At 57.8% G+C, this 21,518-nt stretch overlaps 4 protein-coding genes across 4 annotated transcripts; all 4 read right to left on the bottom strand.

Annotated features, from left to right (window-relative positions):
- Nucleotides 1–8,829: 8,829 nt before the first annotated feature.
- Nucleotides 8,830–10,879, bottom strand: LOC138682264 (uncharacterized). Its single transcript, XM_069772297.1, has 3 exons — nucleotides 10,688–10,879; nucleotides 10,336–10,497; nucleotides 8,830–9,903 (listed from the first exon to the last, which is right to left on the bottom strand). The coding sequence occupies exons 1-3, from the start codon at nucleotides 10,877–10,879 to the stop codon at nucleotides 8,830–8,832; spliced, it is 1,428 nt and encodes a 475-aa protein (XP_069628398.1).
- Nucleotides 10,880–10,936: 57 nt separating this feature from the next.
- LOC138682263 (uncharacterized) lies at nucleotides 10,937–12,986 on the bottom strand. The gene is made up of 3 exons (XM_069772296.1): nucleotides 12,795–12,986; nucleotides 12,443–12,604; nucleotides 10,937–12,010 (listed from the first exon to the last, which is right to left on the bottom strand). The coding sequence occupies exons 1-3, from the start codon at nucleotides 12,984–12,986 to the stop codon at nucleotides 10,937–10,939; spliced, it is 1,428 nt and encodes a 475-aa protein (XP_069628397.1).
- Nucleotides 12,987–13,043: 57 nt separating this feature from the next.
- On the bottom strand, nucleotides 13,044–15,093 carry LOC138682262 (uncharacterized). Its single transcript, XM_069772295.1, has 3 exons — nucleotides 14,902–15,093; nucleotides 14,550–14,711; nucleotides 13,044–14,117 (listed from the first exon to the last, which is right to left on the bottom strand). Exons 1-3 carry the CDS (start codon nucleotides 15,091–15,093, stop codon nucleotides 13,044–13,046), a joined length of 1,428 nt encoding a protein of 475 aa, XP_069628396.1.
- Nucleotides 15,094–15,150: 57 nt separating this feature from the next.
- On the bottom strand, nucleotides 15,151–17,200 carry LOC138682261 (uncharacterized). Its single transcript, XM_069772294.1, has 3 exons — nucleotides 17,009–17,200; nucleotides 16,657–16,818; nucleotides 15,151–16,224 (listed from the first exon to the last, which is right to left on the bottom strand). Exons 1-3 carry the CDS (start codon nucleotides 17,198–17,200, stop codon nucleotides 15,151–15,153), a joined length of 1,428 nt encoding a protein of 475 aa, XP_069628395.1.
- Between the last annotated feature and the right edge of the window lie 4,318 nt (nucleotides 17,201–21,518).

The following is a 21,518-nucleotide window of genomic DNA, read 5'->3' as shown; positions in this document are numbered from 1 at the left end:
CGGGAGCCGGCAGCTGTCTCAGGGTGGCTGACGAGGCTTGGGAGGGGCCGAGAGCAACGGTGGGAGATGTAAAGGCGGTGTAACTGCCGCTGGCGGCTGCGGAAAGCGCTAGTGACTCCAACTTTTATGCCATTCAAACTTTATTGTGCTACGAAAGAGGGTGCGGAGTCCTGGTTTTGGAGCAGCTCTGGTGGGAGCTCAAGCACAGCTCTCGCAAAGCCAGGACGGATCCGAGGGGAAGCTAACAGCACTTCACGACGGCTAGTACGGGACAGAAAAACCACTTTGGAGCACGGCATCTTGGGGAGGAAGATGTTGTGCTGGCCGTGCCTGATGCACGGCATCTCGGCCACGTCACAGCTCTCCTGCCACGCTGTGCTGAGGGTAGAGCTGGCCTCTGCCTACTCAAGGCTCAGGAAGGAGTTGCCGCCGTGGCCGCCGCCGTCGTCGTCGTCCAGCGGCACCCCAAAAATCATCTGAACGGACAGGGTTTCCTGTCCGTTTGTCAGCCTGATCTTGCAGGAGCGTGCAGTAGGCAGCACTGTCAGCTGGCAGTGGTGTGACTGGGGCATAAGCTCCCAGGCGTTTTTCACCAGCATCTGGAACCAGGAGGCGGTTTTCTGAATGTCTAAGTACGAGTTGGTGCAAAGGGTGTTGAGGAGGCTGGGGCCTTGCCTTTTCAGCTCCTCCTCACTGTGGTGGAGGAAGCATAGCACGTCCTCCACCAGCCACTCCCTCATGCACATGCACCGTAGCTGGACACGGAGGCAGGAGTCGCTGGTCAGCATCTCCTTTGCGGTGGCCGGCTCCAAGCAGAAGGCGTGCCCGGGTGGAGGCTGCAGGGGCACGAGCAGGCGGTAGAGGACATTGTTCTCCCGGGCAGTCCACGCTTCGTAGGCACAGCCCACCCCAATGGCTGGCTGCAGCCGTGGCTTGAAGCTGTTCCCCGAGAGTCTTCGGCAGGCGCTAAGAAGCTCGTCTACCAGCTCCTCCACCAGCTTGCACGTGTCAGCCATGTACGGCGCTGGCCACTGGGTGTGATCGACCACACATCTGCCGAGATCCCCTGGGTCACCAGAGTCGTCATCATCATCATCGTCATCTTCTTCGACCTCTCCCTCCTCCTCCTCCTCGCCTTCACCTCCAGGGCTGCCCTGCTTGCAGGTGCTTCCTGGCTCACGGCTCCTTTTTCTGGTCCTCCAGCAGAGGCACAGGAGCAGGAGCAGGAGCAGGACTCCTGCCCCGAGAGCAGAGGCCCGGGAGCACCGCTGTTGGAAGGTAGCGAGGAGCAGGACTTTCCTGACCAGCCCGATCTGCTCCATATCCCGCAGCGGCTGAATGATCTCCCAGCTCAGCTGCTGTGCGAGGTGCAGCATGAGCCTGTGCGTGGCCACATGCAGGACTTCCCCCAGCCGCAGTACGCTCTGGACAATGCCCAGCAGAGCTGGGACGAGGAAGAGAATGACAGCCATGGCCTGCAGGAGAAGAAAGGGAAGGGGTCTCAGTGGGGGTGGGCAGGAGGGAGCTGGCAGCGGGGGGAGCAGGTGTGGGATCCGCAGGGACCTGGGGAAAGGCAGGAGAGGGCGGGAGGGAGCTGGGAGGCACCCGTCCCCAGCGGGGGCACCGTGCCCTGCCCAAGGTGCTCCCCTGAGCGACTGGACCCTCGCTCCCGGGTGAGACGGCTGCAAGGGACCGGCGTCTTTGCCCCGGCCCTCGTCCAGCCCAGCCTTCCCTCTGCATGCGCACTCACCGGTGGCACAGGCTGCACTGCGGCAGCCCTGCCCGCCGGGGCCCCTGCTGACAGCCCCAGACATTGTGACACGTGCCGTGGTGTCACGGGCTCCAGACCCGCGTCACAGACCTCCTCTCCTCTCCCTTTTTCTTCCTTTTCTTTCTTTTTTTATTGCCAGAGAGAGCGTCTGAGGAGATTTGGGCGGGCCCAGGAGAAAGGGCGGGAGATTTAAAGGTGGCGTAACGGCCACTAGCGGTCCGTTACTCGCTGAGGCGATCAGCTCCGTGCTGGCACGTTCCGCAGCAGAGCGGAGGATCACGGTGTGCAGGGGGGTTTGCTGAACCGGGGGAAAGGCAGGGACGCAGAGAGAGTCGCCGGGAGCCGGCAGCTGTCTCAGGGTGGCTGACGAGGCTTGGGAGGGGCCGAGAGCAACGGTGGGAGATGTAAAGGCGGTGTAACTGCCGCTGGCGGCTGCGGAAAGCGCTAGTGACTCCAACTTTTATGCCATTCAAACTTTATTGTGCTACGAAAGAGGGTGCGGAGTCCTGGTTTTGGAGCAGCTCTGGTGGGAGCTCAAGCACAGCTCTCGCAAAGCCAGGACGGATCCGAGGGGAAGCTAACAGCACTTCACGACGGCTAGTACGGGACAGAAAAACCACTTTGGAGCACGGCATCTTGGGGAGGAAGATGTTGTGCTGGCCGTGCCTGATGCACGGCATCTCGGCCACGTCACAGCTCTCCTGCCACGCTGTGCTGAGGGTAGAGCTGGCCTCTGCCTACTCAAGGCTCAGGAAGGAGTTGCCGCCGTGGCCGCCGCCGTCGTCGTCGTCCAGCGGCACCCCAAAAATCATCTGAACGGACAGGGTTTCCTGTCCGTTTGTCAGCCTGATCTTGCAGGAGCGTGCAGTAGGCAGCACTGTCAGCTGGCAGTGGTGTGACTGGGGCATAAGCTCCCAGGCGTTTTTCACCAGCATCTGGAACCAGGAGGCGGTTTTCTGAATGTCTAAGTACGAGTTGGTGCAAAGGGTGTTGAGGAGGCTGGGGCCTTGCCTTTTCAGCTCCTCCTCACTGTGGTGGAGGAAGCATAGCACGTCCTCCACCAGCCACTCCCTCATGCACATGCACCGTAGCTGGACACGGAGGCAGGAGTCGCTGGTCAGCATCTCCTTTGCGGTGGCCGGCTCCAAGCAGAAGGCGTGCCCGGGTGGAGGCTGCAGGGGCACGAGCAGGCGGTAGAGGACATTGTTCTCCCGGGCAGTCCACGCTTCGTAGGCACAGCCCACCCCAATGGCTGGCTGCAGCCGTGGCTTGAAGCTGTTCCCCGAGAGTCTTCGGCAGGCGCTAAGAAGCTCGTCTACCAGCTCCTCCACCAGCTTGCACGTGTCAGCCATGTACGGCGCTGGCCACTGGGTGTGATCGACCACACATCTGCCGAGATCCCCTGGGTCACCAGAGTCGTCATCATCATCATCGTCATCTTCTTCGACCTCTCCCTCCTCCTCCTCCTCGCCTTCACCTCCAGGGCTGCCCTGCTTGCAGGTGCTTCCTGGCTCACGGCTCCTTTTTCTGGTCCTCCAGCAGAGGCACAGGAGCAGGAGCAGGAGCAGGACTCCTGCCCCGAGAGCAGAGGCCCGGGAGCACCGCTGTTGGAAGGTAGCGAGGAGCAGGACTTTCCTGACCAGCCCGATCTGCTCCATATCCCGCAGCGGCTGAATGATCTCCCAGCTCAGCTGCTGTGCGAGGTGCAGCATGAGCCTGTGCGTGGCCACATGCAGGACTTCCCCCAGCCGCAGTACGCTCTGGACAATGCCCAGCAGAGCTGGGACGAGGAAGAGAATGACAGCCATGGCCTGCAGGAGAAGAAAGGGAAGGGGTCTCAGTGGGGGTGGGCAGGAGGGAGCTGGCAGCGGGGGGAGCAGGTGTGGGATCCGCAGGGACCTGGGGAAAGGCAGGAGAGGGCGGGAGGGAGCTGGGAGGCACCCGTCCCCAGCGGGGGCACCGTGCCCTGCCCAAGGTGCTCCCCTGAGCGACTGGACCCTCGCTCCCGGGTGAGACGGCTGCAAGGGACCGGCGTCTTTGCCCCGGCCCTCGTCCAGCCCAGCCTTCCCTCTGCATGCGCACTCACCGGTGGCACAGGCTGCACTGCGGCAGCCCTGCCCGCCGGGGCCCCTGCTGACAGCCCCAGACATTGTGACACGTGCCGTGGTGTCACGGGCTCCAGACCCGCGTCACAGACCTCCTCTCCTCTCCCTTTTTCTTCCTTTTCTTTCTTTTTTTATTGCCAGAGAGAGCGTCTGAGGAGATTTGGGCGGGCCCAGGAGAAAGGGCGGGAGATTTAAAGGTGGCGTAACGGCCACTAGCGGTCCGTTACTCGCTGAGGCGATCAGCTCCGTGCTGGCACGTTCCGCAGCAGAGCGGAGGATCACGGTGTGCAGGGGGGTTTGCTGAACCGGGGGAAAGGCAGGGACGCAGAGAGAGTCGCCGGGAGCCGGCAGCTGTCTCAGGGTGGCTGACGAGGCTTGGGAGGGGCCGAGAGCAACGGTGGGAGATGTAAAGGCGGTGTAACTGCCGCTGGCGGCTGCGGAAAGCGCTAGTGACTCCAACTTTTATGCCATTCAAACTTTATTGTGCTACGAAAGAGGGTGCGGAGTCCTGGTTTTGGAGCAGCTCTGGTGGGAGCTCAAGCACAGCTCTCGCAAAGCCAGGACGGATCCGAGGGGAAGCTAACAGCACTTCACGACGGCTAGTACGGGACAGAAAAACCACTTTGGAGCACGGCATCTTGGGGAGGAAGATGTTGTGCTGGCCGTGCCTGATGCACGGCATCTCGGCCACGTCACAGCTCTCCTGCCACGCTGTGCTGAGGGTAGAGCTGGCCTCTGCCTACTCAAGGCTCAGGAAGGAGTTGCCGCCGTGGCCGCCGCCGTCGTCGTCGTCCAGCGGCACCCCAAAAATCATCTGAACGGACAGGGTTTCCTGTCCGTTTGTCAGCCTGATCTTGCAGGAGCGTGCAGTAGGCAGCACTGTCAGCTGGCAGTGGTGTGACTGGGGCATAAGCTCCCAGGCGTTTTTCACCAGCATCTGGAACCAGGAGGCGGTTTTCTGAATGTCTAAGTACGAGTTGGTGCAAAGGGTGTTGAGGAGGCTGGGGCCTTGCCTTTTCAGCTCCTCCTCACTGTGGTGGAGGAAGCATAGCACGTCCTCCACCAGCCACTCCCTCATGCACATGCACCGTAGCTGGACACGGAGGCAGGAGTCGCTGGTCAGCATCTCCTTTGCGGTGGCCGGCTCCAAGCAGAAGGCGTGCCCGGGTGGAGGCTGCAGGGGCACGAGCAGGCGGTAGAGGACATTGTTCTCCCGGGCAGTCCACGCTTCGTAGGCACAGCCCACCCCAATGGCTGGCTGCAGCCGTGGCTTGAAGCTGTTCCCCGAGAGTCTTCGGCAGGCGCTAAGAAGCTCGTCTACCAGCTCCTCCACCAGCTTGCACGTGTCAGCCATGTACGGCGCTGGCCACTGGGTGTGATCGACCACACATCTGCCGAGATCCCCTGGGTCACCAGAGTCGTCATCATCATCATCGTCATCTTCTTCGACCTCTCCCTCCTCCTCCTCCTCGCCTTCACCTCCAGGGCTGCCCTGCTTGCAGGTGCTTCCTGGCTCACGGCTCCTTTTTCTGGTCCTCCAGCAGAGGCACAGGAGCAGGAGCAGGAGCAGGACTCCTGCCCCGAGAGCAGAGGCCCGGGAGCACCGCTGTTGGAAGGTAGCGAGGAGCAGGACTTTCCTGACCAGCCCGATCTGCTCCATATCCCGCAGCGGCTGAATGATCTCCCAGCTCAGCTGCTGTGCGAGGTGCAGCATGAGCCTGTGCGTGGCCACATGCAGGACTTCCCCCAGCCGCAGTACGCTCTGGACAATGCCCAGCAGAGCTGGGACGAGGAAGAGAATGACAGCCATGGCCTGCAGGAGAAGAAAGGGAAGGGGTCTCAGTGGGGGTGGGCAGGAGGGAGCTGGCAGCGGGGGGAGCAGGTGTGGGATCCGCAGGGACCTGGGGAAAGGCAGGAGAGGGCGGGAGGGAGCTGGGAGGCACCCGTCCCCAGCGGGGGCACCGTGCCCTGCCCAAGGTGCTCCCCTGAGCGACTGGACCCTCGCTCCCGGGTGAGACGGCTGCAAGGGACCGGCGTCTTTGCCCCGGCCCTCGTCCAGCCCAGCCTTCCCTCTGCATGCGCACTCACCGGTGGCACAGGCTGCACTGCGGCAGCCCTGCCCGCCGGGGCCCCTGGTGACAGCCCCAGACATTGTGACACGTGCCGTGGTGTCACGGGCTCCAGACCCGCGTCACAGACCTCCTCTCCTCTCCCTTTTTCTTCCTTTTCTTTCTTTTTTTATTGCCAGAGAGAGCGTCTGAGGAGATTTGGGCGGGCCCAGGAGAAAGGGCGGGAGATTTAAAGGTGGCGTAACGGCCACTAGCGGTCCGTTACTCGCTGAGGCGATCAGCTCCGTGCTGGCACGTTCCGCAGCAGAGCGGAGGATCACGGTGTGCAGGGGGGTTTGCTGAACCGGGGGAAAGGCAGGGACGCAGAGAGAGTCGCCGGGAGCCGGCAGCTGTCTCAGGGTGGCTGACGAGGCTTGGGAGGGGCCGAGAGCAACGGTGGGAGATGTAAAGGCGGTGTAACTGCCGCTGGCGGCTGCGGAAAGCGCTAGTGACTCCAACTTTTATGCCATTCAAACTTTATTGTGCTACGAAAGAGGGTGCGGAGTCCTGGTTTTGGAGCAGCTCTGGTGGGAGCTCAAGCACAGCTCTCGCAAAGCCAGGACGGATCCGAGGGGAAGCTAACAGCACTTCACGACGGCTAGTACGGGACAGAAAAACCACTTTGGAGCACGGCATCTTGGGGAGGAAGATGTTGTGCTGGCCGTGCCTGATGCACGGCATCTCGGCCACGTCACAGCTCTCCTGCCACGCTGTGCTGAGGGTAGAGCTGGCCTCTGCCTACTCAAGGCTCAGGAAGGAGTTGCCGCCGTGGCCGCCGCCGTCGTCGTCGTCCAGCGGCACCCCAAAAATCATCTGAACGGACAGGGTTTCCTGTCCGTTTGTCAGCCTGATCTTGCAGGAGCGTGCAGTAGGCAGCACTGTCAGCTGGCAGTGGTGTGACTGGGGCATAAGCTCCCAGGCGTTTTTCACCAGCATCTGGAACCAGGAGGCGGTTTTCTGAATGTCTAAGTACGAGTTGGTGCAAAGGGTGTTGAGGAGGCTGGGGCCTTGCCTTTTCAGCTCCTCCTCACTGTGGTGGAGGAAGCATAGCACGTCCTCCACCAGCCACTCCCTCATGCACATGCACCGTAGCTGGACACGGAGGCAGGAGTCGCTGGTCAGCATCTCCTTTGCGGTGGCCGGCTCCAAGCAGAAGGCGTGCCCGGGTGGAGGCTGCAGGGGCACGAGCAGGCGGTAGAGGACATTGTTCTCCCGGGCAGTCCACGCTTCGTAGGCACAGCCCACCCCAATGGCTGGCTGCAGCCGTGGCTTGAAGCTGTTCCCCGAGAGTCTTCGGCAGGCGCTAAGAAGCTCGTCTACCAGCTCCTCCACCAGCTTGCACGTGTCAGCCATGTACGGCGCTGGCCACTGGGTGTGATCGACCACACATCTGCCGAGATCCCCTGGGTCACCAGAGTCGTCATCATCATCATCGTCATCTTCTTCGACCTCTCCCTCCTCCTCCTCCTCGCCTTCACCTCCAGGGCTGCCCTGCTTGCAGGTGCTTCCTGGCTCACGGCTCCTTTTTCTGGTCCTCCAGCAGAGGCACAGGAGCAGGAGCAGGAGCAGGACTCCTGCCCCGAGAGCAGAGGCCCGGGAGCACCGCTGTTGGAAGGTAGCGAGGAGCAGGACTTTCCTGACCAGCCCGATCTGCTCCATATCCCGCAGCGGCTGAATGATCTCCCAGCTCAGCTGCTGTGCGAGGTGCAGCATGAGCCTGTGCGTGGCCACATGCAGGACTTCCCCCAGCCGCAGTACGCTCTGGACAATGCCCAGCAGAGCTGGGACGAGGAAGAGAATGACAGCCATGGCCTGCAGGAGAAGAAAGGGAAGGGGTCTCAGTGGGGGTGGGCAGGAGGGAGCTGGCAGCGGGGGGAGCAGGTGTGGGATCCGCAGGGACCTGGGGAAAGGCAGGAGAGGGCGGGAGGGAGCTGGGAGGCACCCGTCCCCAGCGGGGGCACCGTGCCCTGCCCAAGGTGCTCCCCTGAGCGACTGGACCCTCGCTCCCGGGTGAGACGGCTGCAAGGGACCGGCGTCTTTGCCCCGGCCCTCGTCCAGCCCAGCCTTCCCTCTGCATGCGCACTCACCGGTGGCACAGGCTGCACTGCGGCAGCCCTGCCCGCCGGGGCCCCTGGTGACAGCCCCAGACATTGTGACACGTGCCGTGGTGTCACGGGCTCCAGACCCGCGTCACAGACCTCCTCTCCTCTCCCTTTTTCTTCCTTTTCTTTCTTTTTTTATTGCCAGAGAGAGCGTCTGAGGAGATTTGGGCGGGCCCAGGAGAAAGGGCGGGAGATTTAAAGGTGGCGTAACGGCCACTAGCGGTCCGTTACTCGCTGAGGCGATCAGCTCCGTGCTGGCACGTTCCGCAGCAGAGCGGAGGATCACGGTGTGCAGGGGGGTTTGCTGAACCGGGGGAAAGGCAGGGACGCAGAGAGAGTCGCCGGGAGCCGGCAGCTGTCTCAGGGTGGCTGACGAGGCTTGGGAGGGGCCGAGAGCAACGGTGGGAGATGTAAAGGCGGTGTAACTGCCGCTGGCGGCTGCGGAAAGCGCTAGTGACTCCAACTTTTATGCCATTCAAACTTTATTGTGCTACGAAAGAGGGTGCGGAGTCCTGGTTTTGGAGCAGCTCTGGTGGGAGCTCAAGCACAGCTCTCGCAAAGCCAGGACGGATCCGAGGGGAAGCTAACAGCACTTCACGACGGCTAGTACGGGACAGAAAAACCACTTTGGAGCACGGCATCTTGGGGAGGAAGATGTTGTGCTGGCCGTGCCTGATGCACGGCATCTCGGCCACGTCACAGCTCTCCTGCCACGCTGTGCTGAGGGTAGAGCTGGCCTCTGCCTACTCAAGGCTCAGGAAGGAGTTGCCGCCGTGGCCGCCGCCGTCGTCGTCGTCCAGCGGCACCCCAAAAATCATCTGAACGGACAGGGTTTCCTGTCCGTTTGTCAGCCTGATCTTGCAGGAGCGTGCAGTAGGCAGCACTGTCAGCTGGCAGTGGTGTGACTGGGGCATAAGCTCCCAGGCGTTTTTCACCAGCATCTGGAACCAGGAGGCGGTTTTCTGAATGTCTAAGTACGAGTTGGTGCAAAGGGTGTTGAGGAGGCTGGGGCCTTGCCTTTTCAGCTCCTCCTCACTGTGGTGGAGGAAGCATAGCACGTCCTCCACCAGCCACTCCCTCATGCACATGCACCGTAGCTGGACACGGAGGCAGGAGTCGCTGGTCAGCATCTCCTTTGCGGTGGCCGGCTCCAAGCAGAAGGCGTGCCCGGGTGGAGGCTGCAGGGGCACGAGCAGGCGGTAGAGGACATTGTTCTCCCGGGCAGTCCACGCTTCGTAGGCACAGCCCACCCCAATGGCTGGCTGCAGCCGTGGCTTGAAGCTGTTCCCCGAGAGTCTTCGGCAGGCGCTAAGAAGCTCGTCTACCAGCTCCTCCACCAGCTTGCACGTGTCAGCCATGTACGGCGCTGGCCACTGGGTGTGATCGACCACACATCTGCCGAGATCCCCTGGGTCACCAGAGTCGTCATCATCATCATCGTCATCTTCTTCGACCTCTCCCTCCTCCTCCTCCTCGCCTTCACCTCCAGGGCTGCCCTGCTTGCAGGTGCTTCCTGGCTCACGGCTCCTTTTTCTGGTCCTCCAGCAGAGGCACAGGAGCAGGAGCAGGAGCAGGACTCCTGCCCCGAGAGCAGAGGCCCGGGAGCACCGCTGTTGGAAGGTAGCGAGGAGCAGGACTTTCCTGACCAGCCCGATCTGCTCCATATCCCGCAGCGGCTGAATGATCTCCCAGCTCAGCTGCTGTGCGAGGTGCAGCATGAGCCTGTGCGTGGCCACATGCAGGACTTCCCCCAGCCGCAGTACGCTCTGGACAATGCCCAGCAGAGCTGGGACGAGGAAGAGAATGACAGCCATGGCCTGCAGGAGAAGAAAGGGAAGGGGTCTCAGTGGGGGTGGGCAGGAGGGAGCTGGCAGCGGGGGGAGCAGGTGTGGGATCCGCAGGGACCTGGGGAAAGGCAGGAGAGGGCGGGAGGGAGCTGGGAGGCACCCGTCCCCAGCGGGGGCACCGTGCCCTGCCCAAGGTGCTCCCCTGAGCGACTGGACCCTCGCTCCCGGGTGAGACGGCTGCAAGGGACCGGCGTCTTTGCCCCGGCCCTCGTCCAGCCCAGCCTTCCCTCTGCATGCGCACTCACCGGTGGCACAGGCTGCACTGCGGCAGCCCTGCCCGCCGGGGCCCCTGGTGACAGCCCCAGACATTGTGACACGTGCCGTGGTGTCACGGGCTCCAGACCCGCGTCACAGACCTCCTCTCCTCTCCCTTTTTCTTCCTTTTCTTTCTTTTTTTATTGCCAGAGAGAGCGTCTGAGGAGATTTGGGCGGGCCCAGGAGAAAGGGCGGGAGATTTAAAGGTGGCGTAACGGCCACTAGCGGTCCGTTACTCGCTGAGGCGATCAGCTCCGTGCTGGCACGTTCCGCAGCAGAGCGGAGGATCACGGTGTGCAGGGGGGTTTGCTGAACCGGGGGAAAGGCAGGGACGCAGAGAGAGTCGCCGGGAGCCGGCAGCTGTCTCAGGGTGGCTGACGAGGCTTGGGAGGGGCCGAGAGCAACGGTGGGAGATGTAAAGGCGGTGTAACTGCCGCTGGCGGCTGCGGAAAGCGCTAGTGACTCCAACTTTTATGCCATTCAAACTTTATTGTGCTACGAAAGAGGGTGCGGAGTCCTGGTTTTGGAGCAGCTCTGGTGGGAGCTCAAGCACAGCTCTCGCAAAGCCAGGACGGATCCGAGGGGAAGCTAACAGCACTTCACGACGGCTAGTACGGGACAGAAAAACCACTTTGGAGCACGGCATCTTGGGGAGGAAGATGTTGTGCTGGCCGTGCCTGATGCACGGCATCTCGGCCACGTCACAGCTCTCCTGCCACGCTGTGCTGAGGGTAGAGCTGGCCTCTGCCTACTCAAGGCTCAGGAAGGAGTTGCCGCCGTGGCCGCCGCCGTCGTCGTCGTCCAGCGGCACCCCAAAAATCATCTGAACGGACAGGGTTTCCTGTCCGTTTGTCAGCCTGATCTTGCAGGAGCGTGCAGTAGGCAGCACTGTCAGCTGGCAGTGGTGTGACTGGGGCATAAGCTCCCAGGCGTTTTTCACCAGCATCTGGAACCAGGAGGCGGTTTTCTGAATGTCTAAGTACGAGTTGGTGCAAAGGGTGTTGAGGAGGCTGGGGCCTTGCCTTTTCAGCTCCTCCTCACTGTGGTGGAGGAAGCATAGCACGTCCTCCACCAGCCACTCCCTCATGCACATGCACCGTAGCTGGACACGGAGGCAGGAGTCGCTGGTCAGCATCTCCTTTGCGGTGGCCGGCTCCAAGCAGAAGGCGTGCCCGGGTGGAGGCTGCAGGGGCACGAGCAGGCGGTAGAGGACATTGTTCTCCCGGGCAGTCCACGCTTCGTAGGCACAGCCCACCCCAATGGCTGGCTGCAGCCGTGGCTTGAAGCTGTTCCCCGAGAGTCTTCGGCAGGCGCTAAGAAGCTCGTCTACCAGCTCCTCCACCAGCTTGCACGTGTCAGCCATGTACGGCGCTGGCCACTGGGTGTGATCGACCACACATCTGCCGAGATCCCCTGGGTCACCAGAGTCGTCATCATCATCATCGTCATCTTCTTCGACCTCTCCCTCCTCCTCCTCCTCGCCTTCACCTCCAGGGCTGCCCTGCTTGCAGGTGCTTCCTGGCTCACGGCTCCTTTTTCTGGTCCTCCAGCAGAGGCACAGGAGCAGGAGCAGGAGCAGGACTCCTGCCCCGAGAGCAGAGGCCCGGGAGCACCGCTGTTGGAAGGTAGCGAGGAGCAGGACTTTCCTGACCAGCCCGATCTGCTCCATATCCCGCAGCGGCTGAATGATCTCCCAGCTCAGCTGCTGTGCGAGGTGCAGCATGAGCCTGTGCGTGGCCACATGCAGGACTTCCCCCAGCCGCAGTACGCTCTGGACAATGCCCAGCAGAGCTGGGACGAGGAAGAGAATGACAGCCATGGCCTGCAGGAGAAGAAAGGGAAGGGGTCTCAGTGGGGGTGGGCAGGAGGGAGCTGGCAGCGGGGGGAGCAGGTGTGGGATCCGCAGGGACCTGGGGAAAGGCAGGAGAGGGCGGGAGGGAGCTGGGAGGCACCCGTCCCCAGCGGGGGCACCGTGCCCTGCCCAAGGTGCTCCCCTGAGCGACTGGACCCTCGCTCCCGGGTGAGACGGCTGCAAGGGACCGGCGTCTTTGCCCCGGCCCTCGTCCAGCCCAGCCTTCCCTCTGCATGCGCACTCACCGGTGGCACAGGCTGCACTGCGGCAGCCCTGCCCGCCGGGGCCCCTGGTGACAGCCCCAGACATTGTGACACGTGCCGTGGTGTCACGGGCTCCAGACCCGCGTCACAGACCTCCTCTCCTCTCCCTTTTTCTTCCTTTTCTTTCTTTTTTTATTGCCAGAGAGAGCGTCTGAGGAGATTTGGGCGGGCCCAGGAGAAAGGGCGGGAGATTTAAAGGTGGCGTAACGGCCACTAGCGGTCCGTTACTCGCTGAGGCGATCAGCTCCGTGCTGGCACGTTCCGCAGCAGAGCGGAGGATCACGGTGTGCAGGGGGGTTTGCTGAACCGGGGGAAAGGCAGGGACGCAGAGAGAGTCGCCGGGAGCCGGCAGCTGTCTCAGGGTGGCTGACGAGGCTTGGGAGGGGCCGAGAGCAACGGTGGGAGATGTAAAGGCGGTGTAACTGCCGCTGGCGGCTGCGGAAAGCGCTAGTGACTCCAACTTTTATGCCATTCAAACTTTATTGTGCTACGAAAGAGGGTGCGGAGTCCTGGTTTTGGAGCAGCTCTGGTGGGAGCTCAAGCACAGCTCTCGCAAAGCCAGGACGGATCCGAGGGGAAGCTAACAGCACTTCACGACGGCTAGTACGGGACAGAAAAACCACTTTGGAGCACGGCATCTTGGGGAGGAAGATGTTGTGCTGGCCGTGCCTGATGCACGGCATCTCGGCCACGTCACAGCTCTCCTGCCACGCTGTGCTGAGGGTAGAGCTGGCCTCTGCCTACTCAAGGCTCAGGAAGGAGTTGCCGCCGTGGCCGCCGCCGTCGTCGTCGTCCAGCGGCACCCCAAAAATCATCTGAACGGACAGGGTTTCCTGTCCGTTTGTCAGCCTGATCTTGCAGGAGCGTGCAGTAGGCAGCACTGTCAGCTGGCAGTGGTGTGACTGGGGCATAAGCTCCCAGGCGTTTTTCACCAGCATCTGGAACCAGGAGGCGGTTTTCTGAATGTCTAAGTACGAGTTGGTGCAAAGGGTGTTGAGGAGGCTGGGGCCTTGCCTTTTCAGCTCCTCCTCACTGTGGTGGAGGAAGCATAGCACGTCCTCCACCAGCCACTCCCTCATGCACATGCACCGTAGCTGGACACGGAGGCAGGAGTCGCTGGTCAGCATCTCCTTTGCGGTGGCCGGCTCCAAGCAGAAGGCGTGCCCGGGTGGAGGCTGCAGGGGCACGAGCAGGCGGTAGAGGACATTGTTCTCCCGGGCAGTCCACGCTTCGTAGGCACAGCCCACCCCAATGGCTGGCTGCAGCCGTGGCTTGAAGCTGTTCCCCGAGAGTCTTCGGCAGGCGCTAAGAAGCTCGTCTACCAGCTCCTCCACCAGCTTGCACGTGTCAGCCATGTACGGCGCTGGCCACTGGGTGTGATCGACCACACATCTGCCGAGATCCCCTGGGTCACCAGAGTCGTCATCATCATCATCGTCATCTTCTTCGACCTCTCCCTCCTCCTCCTCCTCGCCTTCACCTCCAGGGCTGCCCTGCTTGCAGGTGCTTCCTGGCTCACGGCTCCTTTTTCTGGTCCTCCAGCAGAGGCACAGGAGCAGGAGCAGGAGCAGGACTCCTGCCCCGAGAGCAGAGGCCCGGGAGCACCGCTGTTGGAAGGTAGCGAGGAGCAGGACTTTCCTGACCAGCCCGATCTGCTCCATATCCCGCAGCGGCTGAATGATCTCCCAGCTCAGCTGCTGTGCGAGGTGCAGCATGAGCCTGTGCGTGGCCACATGCAGGACTTCCCCCAGCCGCAGTACGCTCTGGACAATGCCCAGCAGAGCTGGGACGAGGAAGAGAATGACAGCCATGGCCTGCAGGAGAAGAAAGGGAAGGGGTCTCAGTGGGGGTGGGCAGGAGGGAGCTGGCAGCGGGGGGAGCAGGTGTGGGATCCGCAGGGACCTGGGGAAAGGCAGGAGAGGGCGGGAGGGAGCTGGGAGGCACCCGTCCCCAGCGGGGGCACCGTGCCCTGCCCAAGGTGCTCCCCTGAGCGACTGGACCCTCGCTCCCGGGTGAGACGGCTGCAAGGGACCGGCGTCTTTGCCCCGGCCCTCGTCCAGCCCAGCCTTCCCTCTGCATGCGCACTCACCGGTGGCACAGGCTGCACTGCGGCAGCCCTGCCCGCCGGGGCCCCTGCTGACAGCCCCAGACATTGTGACACGTGCCGTGGTGTCACGGGCTCCAGACCCGCGTCACAGACCTCCTCTCCTCTCCCTTTTTCTTCCTTTTCTTTCTTTTTTTATTGCCAGAGAGAGCGTCTGAGGAGATTTGGGCGGGCCCAGGAGAAAGGGCGGGAGATTTAAAGGTGGCGTAACGGCCACTAGCGGTCCGTTACTCGCTGAGGCGATCAGCTCCGTGCTGGCACGTTCCGCAGCAGAGCGGAGGATCACGGTGTGCAGGGGGGTTTGCTGAACCGGGGGAAAGGCAGGGACGCAGAGAGAGTCGCCGGGAGCCGGCAGCTGTCTCAGGGTGGCTGACGAGGCTTGGGAGGGGCCGAGAGCAACGGTGGGAGATGTAAAGGCGGTGTAACTGCCGCTGGCGGCTGCGGAAAGCGCTAGTGACTCCAACTTTTATGCCATTCAAACTTTATTGTGCTACGAAAGAGGGTGCGGAGTCCTGGTTTTGGAGCAGCTCTGGTGGGAGCTCAAGCACAGCTCTCGCAAAGCCAGGACGGATCCGAGGGGAAGCTAACAGCACTTCACGACGGCTAGTACGGGACAGAAAAACCACTTTGGAGCACGGCATCTTGGGGAGGAAGATGTTGTGCTGGCCGTGCCTGATGCACGGCATCTCGGCCACGTCACAGCTCTCCTGCCACGCTGTGCTGAGGGTAGAGCTGGCCTCTGCCTACTCAAGGCTCAGGAAGGAGTTGCCGCCGTGGCCGCCGCCGTCGTCGTCGTCCAGCGGCACCCCAAAAATCATCTGAACGGACAGGGTTTCCTGTCCGTTTGTCAGCCTGATCTTGCAGGAGCGTGCAGTAGGCAGCACTGTCAGCTGGCAGTGGTGTGACTGGGGCATAAGCTCCCAGGCGTTTTTCACCAGCATCTGGAACCAGGAGGCGGTTTTCTGAATGTCTAAGTACGAGTTGGTGCAAAGGGTGTTGAGGAGGCTGGGGCCTTGCCTTTTCAGCTCCTCCTCACTGTGGTGGAGGAAGCATAGCACGTCCTCCACCAGCCACTCCCTCATGCACATGCACCGTAGCTGGACACGGAGGCAGGAGTCGCTGGTCAGCATCTCCTTTGCGGTGGCCGGCTCCAAGCAGAAGGCGTGCCCGGGTGGAGGCTGCAGGGGCACGAGCAGGCGGTAGAGGACATTGTTCTCCCGGGCAGTCCACGCTTCGTAGGCACAGCCCACCCCAATGGCTGGCTGCAGCCGTGGCTTGAAGCTGTTCCCCGAGAGTCTTCGGCAGGCGCTAAGAAGCTCGTCTACCAGCTCCTCCACCAGCTTGCACGTGTCAGCCATGTACGGCGCTGGCCACTGGGTGTGATCGACCACACATCTGCCGAGATCCCCTGGGTCACCAGAGTCGTCATCATCATCATCGTCATCTTCTTCGACCTCTCCCTCCTCCTCCTCCTCGCCTTCACCTCCAGGGCTGCCCTGCTTGCAGGTGCTTCCTGGCTCACGGCTCCTTTTTCTGGTCCTCCAGCAGAGGCACAGGAGCAGGAGCAGGAGCAGGACTCCTGCCCCGAGAGCAGAGGCCCGGGAGCACCGCTGTTGGAAGGTAGCGAGGAGCAGGACTTTCCTGACCAGCCCGATCTGCTCCATATCCCGCAGCGGCTGAATGATCTCCCAGCTCAGCTGCTGTGCGAGGTGCAGCATGAGCCTGTGCGTGGCCACATGCAGGACTTCCCCCAGCCGCAGTACGCTCTGGACAATGCCCAGCAGAGCTGGGACGAGGAAGAGAATGACAGCCATGGCCTGCAGGAGAAGAAAGGGAAGGGGTCTCAGTGGGGGTGGGCAGGAGGGAGCTGGCAGCGGGGGGAGCAGGTGTGGGATCCGCAGGGACCTGGGGAAAGGCAGGAGAGGGCGGGAGGGAGCTGGGAGGCACCCGTCCCCAGCGGGGGCACCGTGCCCTGCCCAAGGTGCTCCCCTGAGCGACTGGACCCTCGCTCCCGGGTGAGACGGCTGCAAGGGACCGGCGTCTTTGCCCCGGCCCTCGTCCAGCCCAGCCTTCCCTCTGCATGCGCACTCACCGGTGGCACAGGCTGCACTGCGGCAGCCCTGCCCGCCGGGGCCCCTGGTGACAGCCCCAGACATTGTGACACGTGCCGTGGTGTCACGGGCTCCAGACCCGCGTCACAGACCTCCTCTCCTCTCCCTTTTTCTTCCTTTTCTTTCTTTTTTTATTGCCAGAGAGAGCGTCTGAGGAGATTTGGGCGGGCCCAGGAGAAAGGGCGGGAGATTTAAAGGTGGCGTAACGGCCACTAGCGGTCCGTTACTCGCTGAGGCGATCAGCTCCGTGCTGGCACGTTCCGCAGCAGAGCGGAGGATCACGGTGTGCAGGGGGGTTTGCTGAACCGGGGGAAAGGCAGGGACGCAGAGAGAGTCGCCGGGAGCCGGCAGCTGTCTCAGGGTGGCTGACGAGGCTTGGGAGGGGCCGAGAGCAACGGTGGGAGATGTAAAGGCGGTGTAACTGCCGCTGGCGGCTGCGGAAAGCGCTAGTGACTCCAACTTTTATGCCATTCAAACTTTATTGTGCTACGAAAGAGGGTGCGGAGTCCTGGTTTTGGAGCAGCTCTGGTGGGAGCTCAAGCACAGCTCTCGCAAAGCCAGGACGGATCCGAGGGGAAGCTAACAGCACTTCATGACGGCTAGTACGGGACAGAAAAACCACTTTGGAGCACGGCATCTTGGGGAGGAAGATGTTGTGCTGGCCGTGCCTGATGCACGGCATCTCGGCCACATCACAGCTCTCCTGCCACGCTGTGCTGAGGGTAGAGCTGGCCTCTGCCTACTCAAGGCTCAGGAAGGAGTTGCCGCCGTGGCTGCCGCCGTCGTCGTTGTCCAGCGGCACCCCAAAAATCATCTGAACGGACAGGGTTTCCTGTCCGTTTGTCAGCCTGATCTTGCAGGAGCGTGCAGTAGGCAGCACTGTCACCTGGCAGTGGTGTAAGCTGGGCTGTAGTGGTCATTCTCTGTTAGAATTCTTAGTCTTATGGGCTTGAGGGTGCGTGAAAATATAGTTGGGTCCCTAATCGCCTGTATTGTGTGTCTGTGGTAAGGTCCGTCCAGCCAGGAGCTGCAGTGGGAGCTATATGATAGGAGCTCAGGGGCAGCTCTGTTATGGACACAACTGGTCCCAGACTTCCCTGCTACAGTCCCACTGCAGGACATAGCTGAGCCCATTACGGAAGCTCTTGGCACTTCTGCAAAAACTTATTTAAGAAATGGAAAACACTGCACAGCATTGAGAAGGTATGAAAAACCTGTGAGAAACAGCCCTGCAGACACGAAGTCCAGAGAAGGAGGAGGGCAGGGTGCTCCAGGGGCTGGAGCAGATATTGCCCTGCAGCCCATGGAGAGGACCATGGTGGAGCAGCTATTTACCTGCTGTCCATGGGAGAGATCACAGTAGAGCAGCTATTTCCCTGCAGCCCATGAAGAAGATCACAGTGGAGCTAATTTTCTAAATGAGAAAATTGCTGTTTTGAAACAAACTTTAAAATTTTGTTTAGATAGCGTCCTGGAGGAAGTTTTCTTTTATATAAAACTAATTGCTTAGCTTGACCTTTATTAATGAAAAATTTTCTTTCCCCTAGAACCTAATTATCTGTCTCGTTGACCATTCTTCATTAAAATTGCAAAATTCTTATACCAGTATTTCAAAAACTGTAGAGATTTGGCAATCTAAACTGTGAACCGGAATGGAAACTTTATGGAGAAAGTGAACCAAGCCATTGGAAGGTAACAGGAATTTTGTTGTTTCTGTGTAGCGTCTCTCTCTCGGTGATGATGAATCATTGGGGCCTTCACCTCTTGAAAGATACCAGAGAGACTGTGAGAAATAGCGAATATAAAAGAAATCACAGATCAGTAAACAGTAAAAGAATAACGTGCTGCCAAATCAAATTCTCTGACCCCTGATGCTTGTAAAGGAGACCGAGCCTCAAACTGAACTTACACCACTCTAAGGCAATGTTACTTTTGAAAACTTCCACAGCTGAATTAGTACTGTATTGATGTTCTCAGTGATTTTGGGGTAATTGCTTTGGACTGTGTTTGGACATGAAGATTGATTAACTTTCTTCCAACGTTCATCTTCTCAGGAAGTCTGAGTCTGCAGTACATGCTGGTTTGGGTCCAAATTGTCCTCCAGAAGATACCTTAGTTCAATCTGTTACTCAGTGGACAAGGCCACATTTCAAGAAAAGTTTCACTCCTTGATTCTGTGGTCCTGGATTTATCATCCTGTTTTTCATATATCAAGATTTGTGTCTAAAAGCTCAGGACAGATGCTTAAGAAAACCCCATGCCAGGATCACTTCCTGCTGAGTTGACTACATTGATTCCACTTTAGTCAAGCATGAGTGAGTTCTCCTCCATGTGTTTCATCATGAGGGGAGATAACTCATTTATTCACTTGGAATCCCTGTCTTCTTCATATGTAGATGCAATACTCATCATGAAGATCCACTAAAAAATGAGGTCCTCCATGTGGGAAAACCACAGTTTGGGACATGAACAACAAGTTAAACAGCTTGTGGATTGGCTCTAAGTGTTGCCAACAAAGAAGAACAATTAGCACAAAGAAATAAAAGGCATTTTTCTTCTTAAAAAAGCTGACTGCACAAGAGAAATTTGTTGCAAATACCAAACCCAGGTTTGTTTGTGTACACAATTTTTTTTCAGTACATTTCAACCTTCATACACGGTCATGTGATAGCAGAGCAGCTCTGTCCTTATTTGTTGCATTCTATATAATATCTTGTCCCACAGAGATCTGCCTATGAACCTTCTGTCTGATTTATAGCAACCCCAAATTGCTCCCTTTCCTGAGCTGAAGCACTTACATGTATAACATAAAGCTATAATGCTACTGAGGTGTACTTATAAGAGAGATGAAGACCCAGATGAAAACTGAAGAGGAATATGAGAAAGGCTCCATGAGCAAATTTTGAATAAATAGCCTTTTAATGTACACACTGGGTCTCCTTGCTGCTCAGACTGCTGTATATCAAGAGCAGCTCCACTGACAACAGTGCAACAACTACGGCAAGAGCTTAACTGGGAGAAAAATAAGGTGTTTGTGAATTTCTATTCCTGGTAGTTTTTACTGTGAAATGTGATTGAAACAAGGAAGAATCAGTGCTTTCTACCTTCTGTTCTTCCTGAAAAGTGTAGCATAACATGTAACAGGAGTAAGATAAAATCACTCAGTAAAAACAACTAATGTCCATTTGAAAAGGGAATGGCATTTGCTGTGTTTTATAATATCCCAGCTAAGACAAAGATAGCAGACTGCAGAAATATACCCTGTATTATATAAAAGAACCAAGAGATTAAAGGCTGACTGTGATCTTGTTTGCCCAAGATTTAAATTGATGACTCTCATAGATATCAGTGGCCTTAACCCGCATTTACAATGGCAGAGAGGAATATTCAGTCATAAAATCTGAGGTCTGACATCATGATAAAGAGAAAAACTAAAAACCCTTCAATATTCTGCAACAAGAAAGTCCTTCCATTTGATCTTGACAAGTTATTCAATTATTTGGTGCCTCAGTTTTCCCAGTAGAAAACTGGAGATAAGACTTCCGTGAGTGTCACAGCGCAACTGAGAAAGTCAATACTAGTGAAATGATTTGAGTGTCCAAATGATAGGCACTAAAAATAGATTTTTCTATTGACATTCTCTGCATGCAACATCAAGATACCAAAGTTTTCCCTCCATGTGCTAGTTAAATAGCAATATTTTAAAATCTTTTCCCACTTAAGATAAGCACACGTATTACTCTCTGAAGGCCCCCACTATCTCCAGTGACCAACTGAAATTAGGTGGAGTTGCTCACCGGCATTTCCAGTCTAACTAGTGAAAATCAATTTTTTAATTTAGCTACAACATGGTCAGTAAATAGACATTCTGATCTAATCTCAAGGTTGGTGCACATCAAGCTTAATTAAAATGGCATGATGTGTTAACCATTGTTATAGAATGGTCTAAAATATTCAGGAGGACTCTGAGGACTCCAGCATGCACTGGAGCTATAAAAAAATCAGAAGGAAACTTCTTTACTAATACTTTCAAATCTATGAGGAAAGACTAAGAGGACCTAGAGAGCTTATTACTGCTTCCATTTCTATTATTCATAGGTTATTAGAAATAATTTACCTAGGGAGTTTCTTGATTAGGTTAAACTGCCTAAACCCAGCAGTATCACTGAAGAAAGGGTCCACTTTTCTCCAGCACTTGGCCTGTTGTGCCTTCCAATGCATTACCTCCTGCAAGTGTGGGACTGTGTGCTGAACCTTAGAGGGAACCTGGCCTAAGCTAAAACAAAATGAGAAACAACATAATTCCTACACTTTGACTTCATGTTGAGTGTATAATTGCTTGCATTTTCTTCAGAATATCAAGATTAATTTTAATCTCTTGCACATTTTTAAGCCATGCAAGATCATTAAATTTTGTAAAAACTACTTATTTTCATTGGTGGAAGAGAAACCGGCATCTGCAGCCACTGTGTAATTTAGTCACAGGAGAACTAAGAAATTTTTTTAGATATTCTATAAAATGACCTCCTGAAGCACATAAAAAAGAAAGTACCAGGAAGGTATAAATTAAGGTGAAAGACACAGTGGGAGTCAATTCTCTTCTGCCTCCCTAGTTACACCCACTGAATGCAATACTAATATGAGACTTACTACTTTCCCCTTGCTCCCACTGCCTTCAGTGAGATCTGAGTTTGGCCTATTACCTGACTCACTTGTGTTGGATGTGATATGACATCATTTAAATAATTGTTTGGCCCAATGGGACTCACTTTTTCCACCCACTGGCTTTGCATGCAAGGGCAGAATTAAACCCACTGCACTGACTTTCCCCTGTATTGTGTCAAAAAACATTCAGAGGGCAACATTATTCCTTTTCTTAATTAATAAGAATATGAGCAACACTTCCTTTGTGAAATATTCATTGATTTTTTTTTTAATAAAAATTCATAAGTGTTAACAAATAAATTTTTTCCTTACATACAGCAGTGACACTTAAGGAA

The sequence above is a fragment of the Haliaeetus albicilla genome, chromosome 27, assembly GCF_947461875.1.
Source record: "Haliaeetus albicilla chromosome 27, bHalAlb1.1, whole genome shotgun sequence".
Taxonomy (NCBI): domain Eukaryota; kingdom Metazoa; phylum Chordata; class Aves; order Accipitriformes; family Accipitridae; genus Haliaeetus; species Haliaeetus albicilla.
The sequence above is the reverse complement of the archived record's forward strand: the minus strand, read 5'-3'. Positions and strand labels throughout refer to the sequence as shown.

Coding starts and splice junctions, on each gene's coding strand:
- LOC138682264 (XM_069772297.1), bottom strand. CDS start 10,879: ATGCCGTGCATCAGGCACGGCCAGCACAACATCTTCCTCCCCAAGATG. Junction 10,498..10,687: donor AGGACTCCGCACCCTCTTTC/GTAGCACAATAA, acceptor CCCCCGGTTCAG/CAAACCCCCCTGCACACCGT. Junction 9,904..10,335: donor CTCCTCAGACGCTCTCTCTG/GCAATAAAAAAA, acceptor CTTCTCCTGCAG/GCCATGGCTGTCATTCTCTT.
- LOC138682263 (XM_069772296.1), bottom strand. CDS start 12,986: ATGCCGTGCATCAGGCACGGCCAGCACAACATCTTCCTCCCCAAGATG. Junction 12,605..12,794: donor AGGACTCCGCACCCTCTTTC/GTAGCACAATAA, acceptor CCCCCGGTTCAG/CAAACCCCCCTGCACACCGT. Junction 12,011..12,442: donor CTCCTCAGACGCTCTCTCTG/GCAATAAAAAAA, acceptor CTTCTCCTGCAG/GCCATGGCTGTCATTCTCTT.
- LOC138682262 (XM_069772295.1), bottom strand. CDS start 15,093: ATGCCGTGCATCAGGCACGGCCAGCACAACATCTTCCTCCCCAAGATG. Junction 14,712..14,901: donor AGGACTCCGCACCCTCTTTC/GTAGCACAATAA, acceptor CCCCCGGTTCAG/CAAACCCCCCTGCACACCGT. Junction 14,118..14,549: donor CTCCTCAGACGCTCTCTCTG/GCAATAAAAAAA, acceptor CTTCTCCTGCAG/GCCATGGCTGTCATTCTCTT.
- LOC138682261 (XM_069772294.1), bottom strand. CDS start 17,200: ATGCCGTGCATCAGGCACGGCCAGCACAACATCTTCCTCCCCAAGATG. Junction 16,819..17,008: donor AGGACTCCGCACCCTCTTTC/GTAGCACAATAA, acceptor CCCCCGGTTCAG/CAAACCCCCCTGCACACCGT. Junction 16,225..16,656: donor CTCCTCAGACGCTCTCTCTG/GCAATAAAAAAA, acceptor CTTCTCCTGCAG/GCCATGGCTGTCATTCTCTT.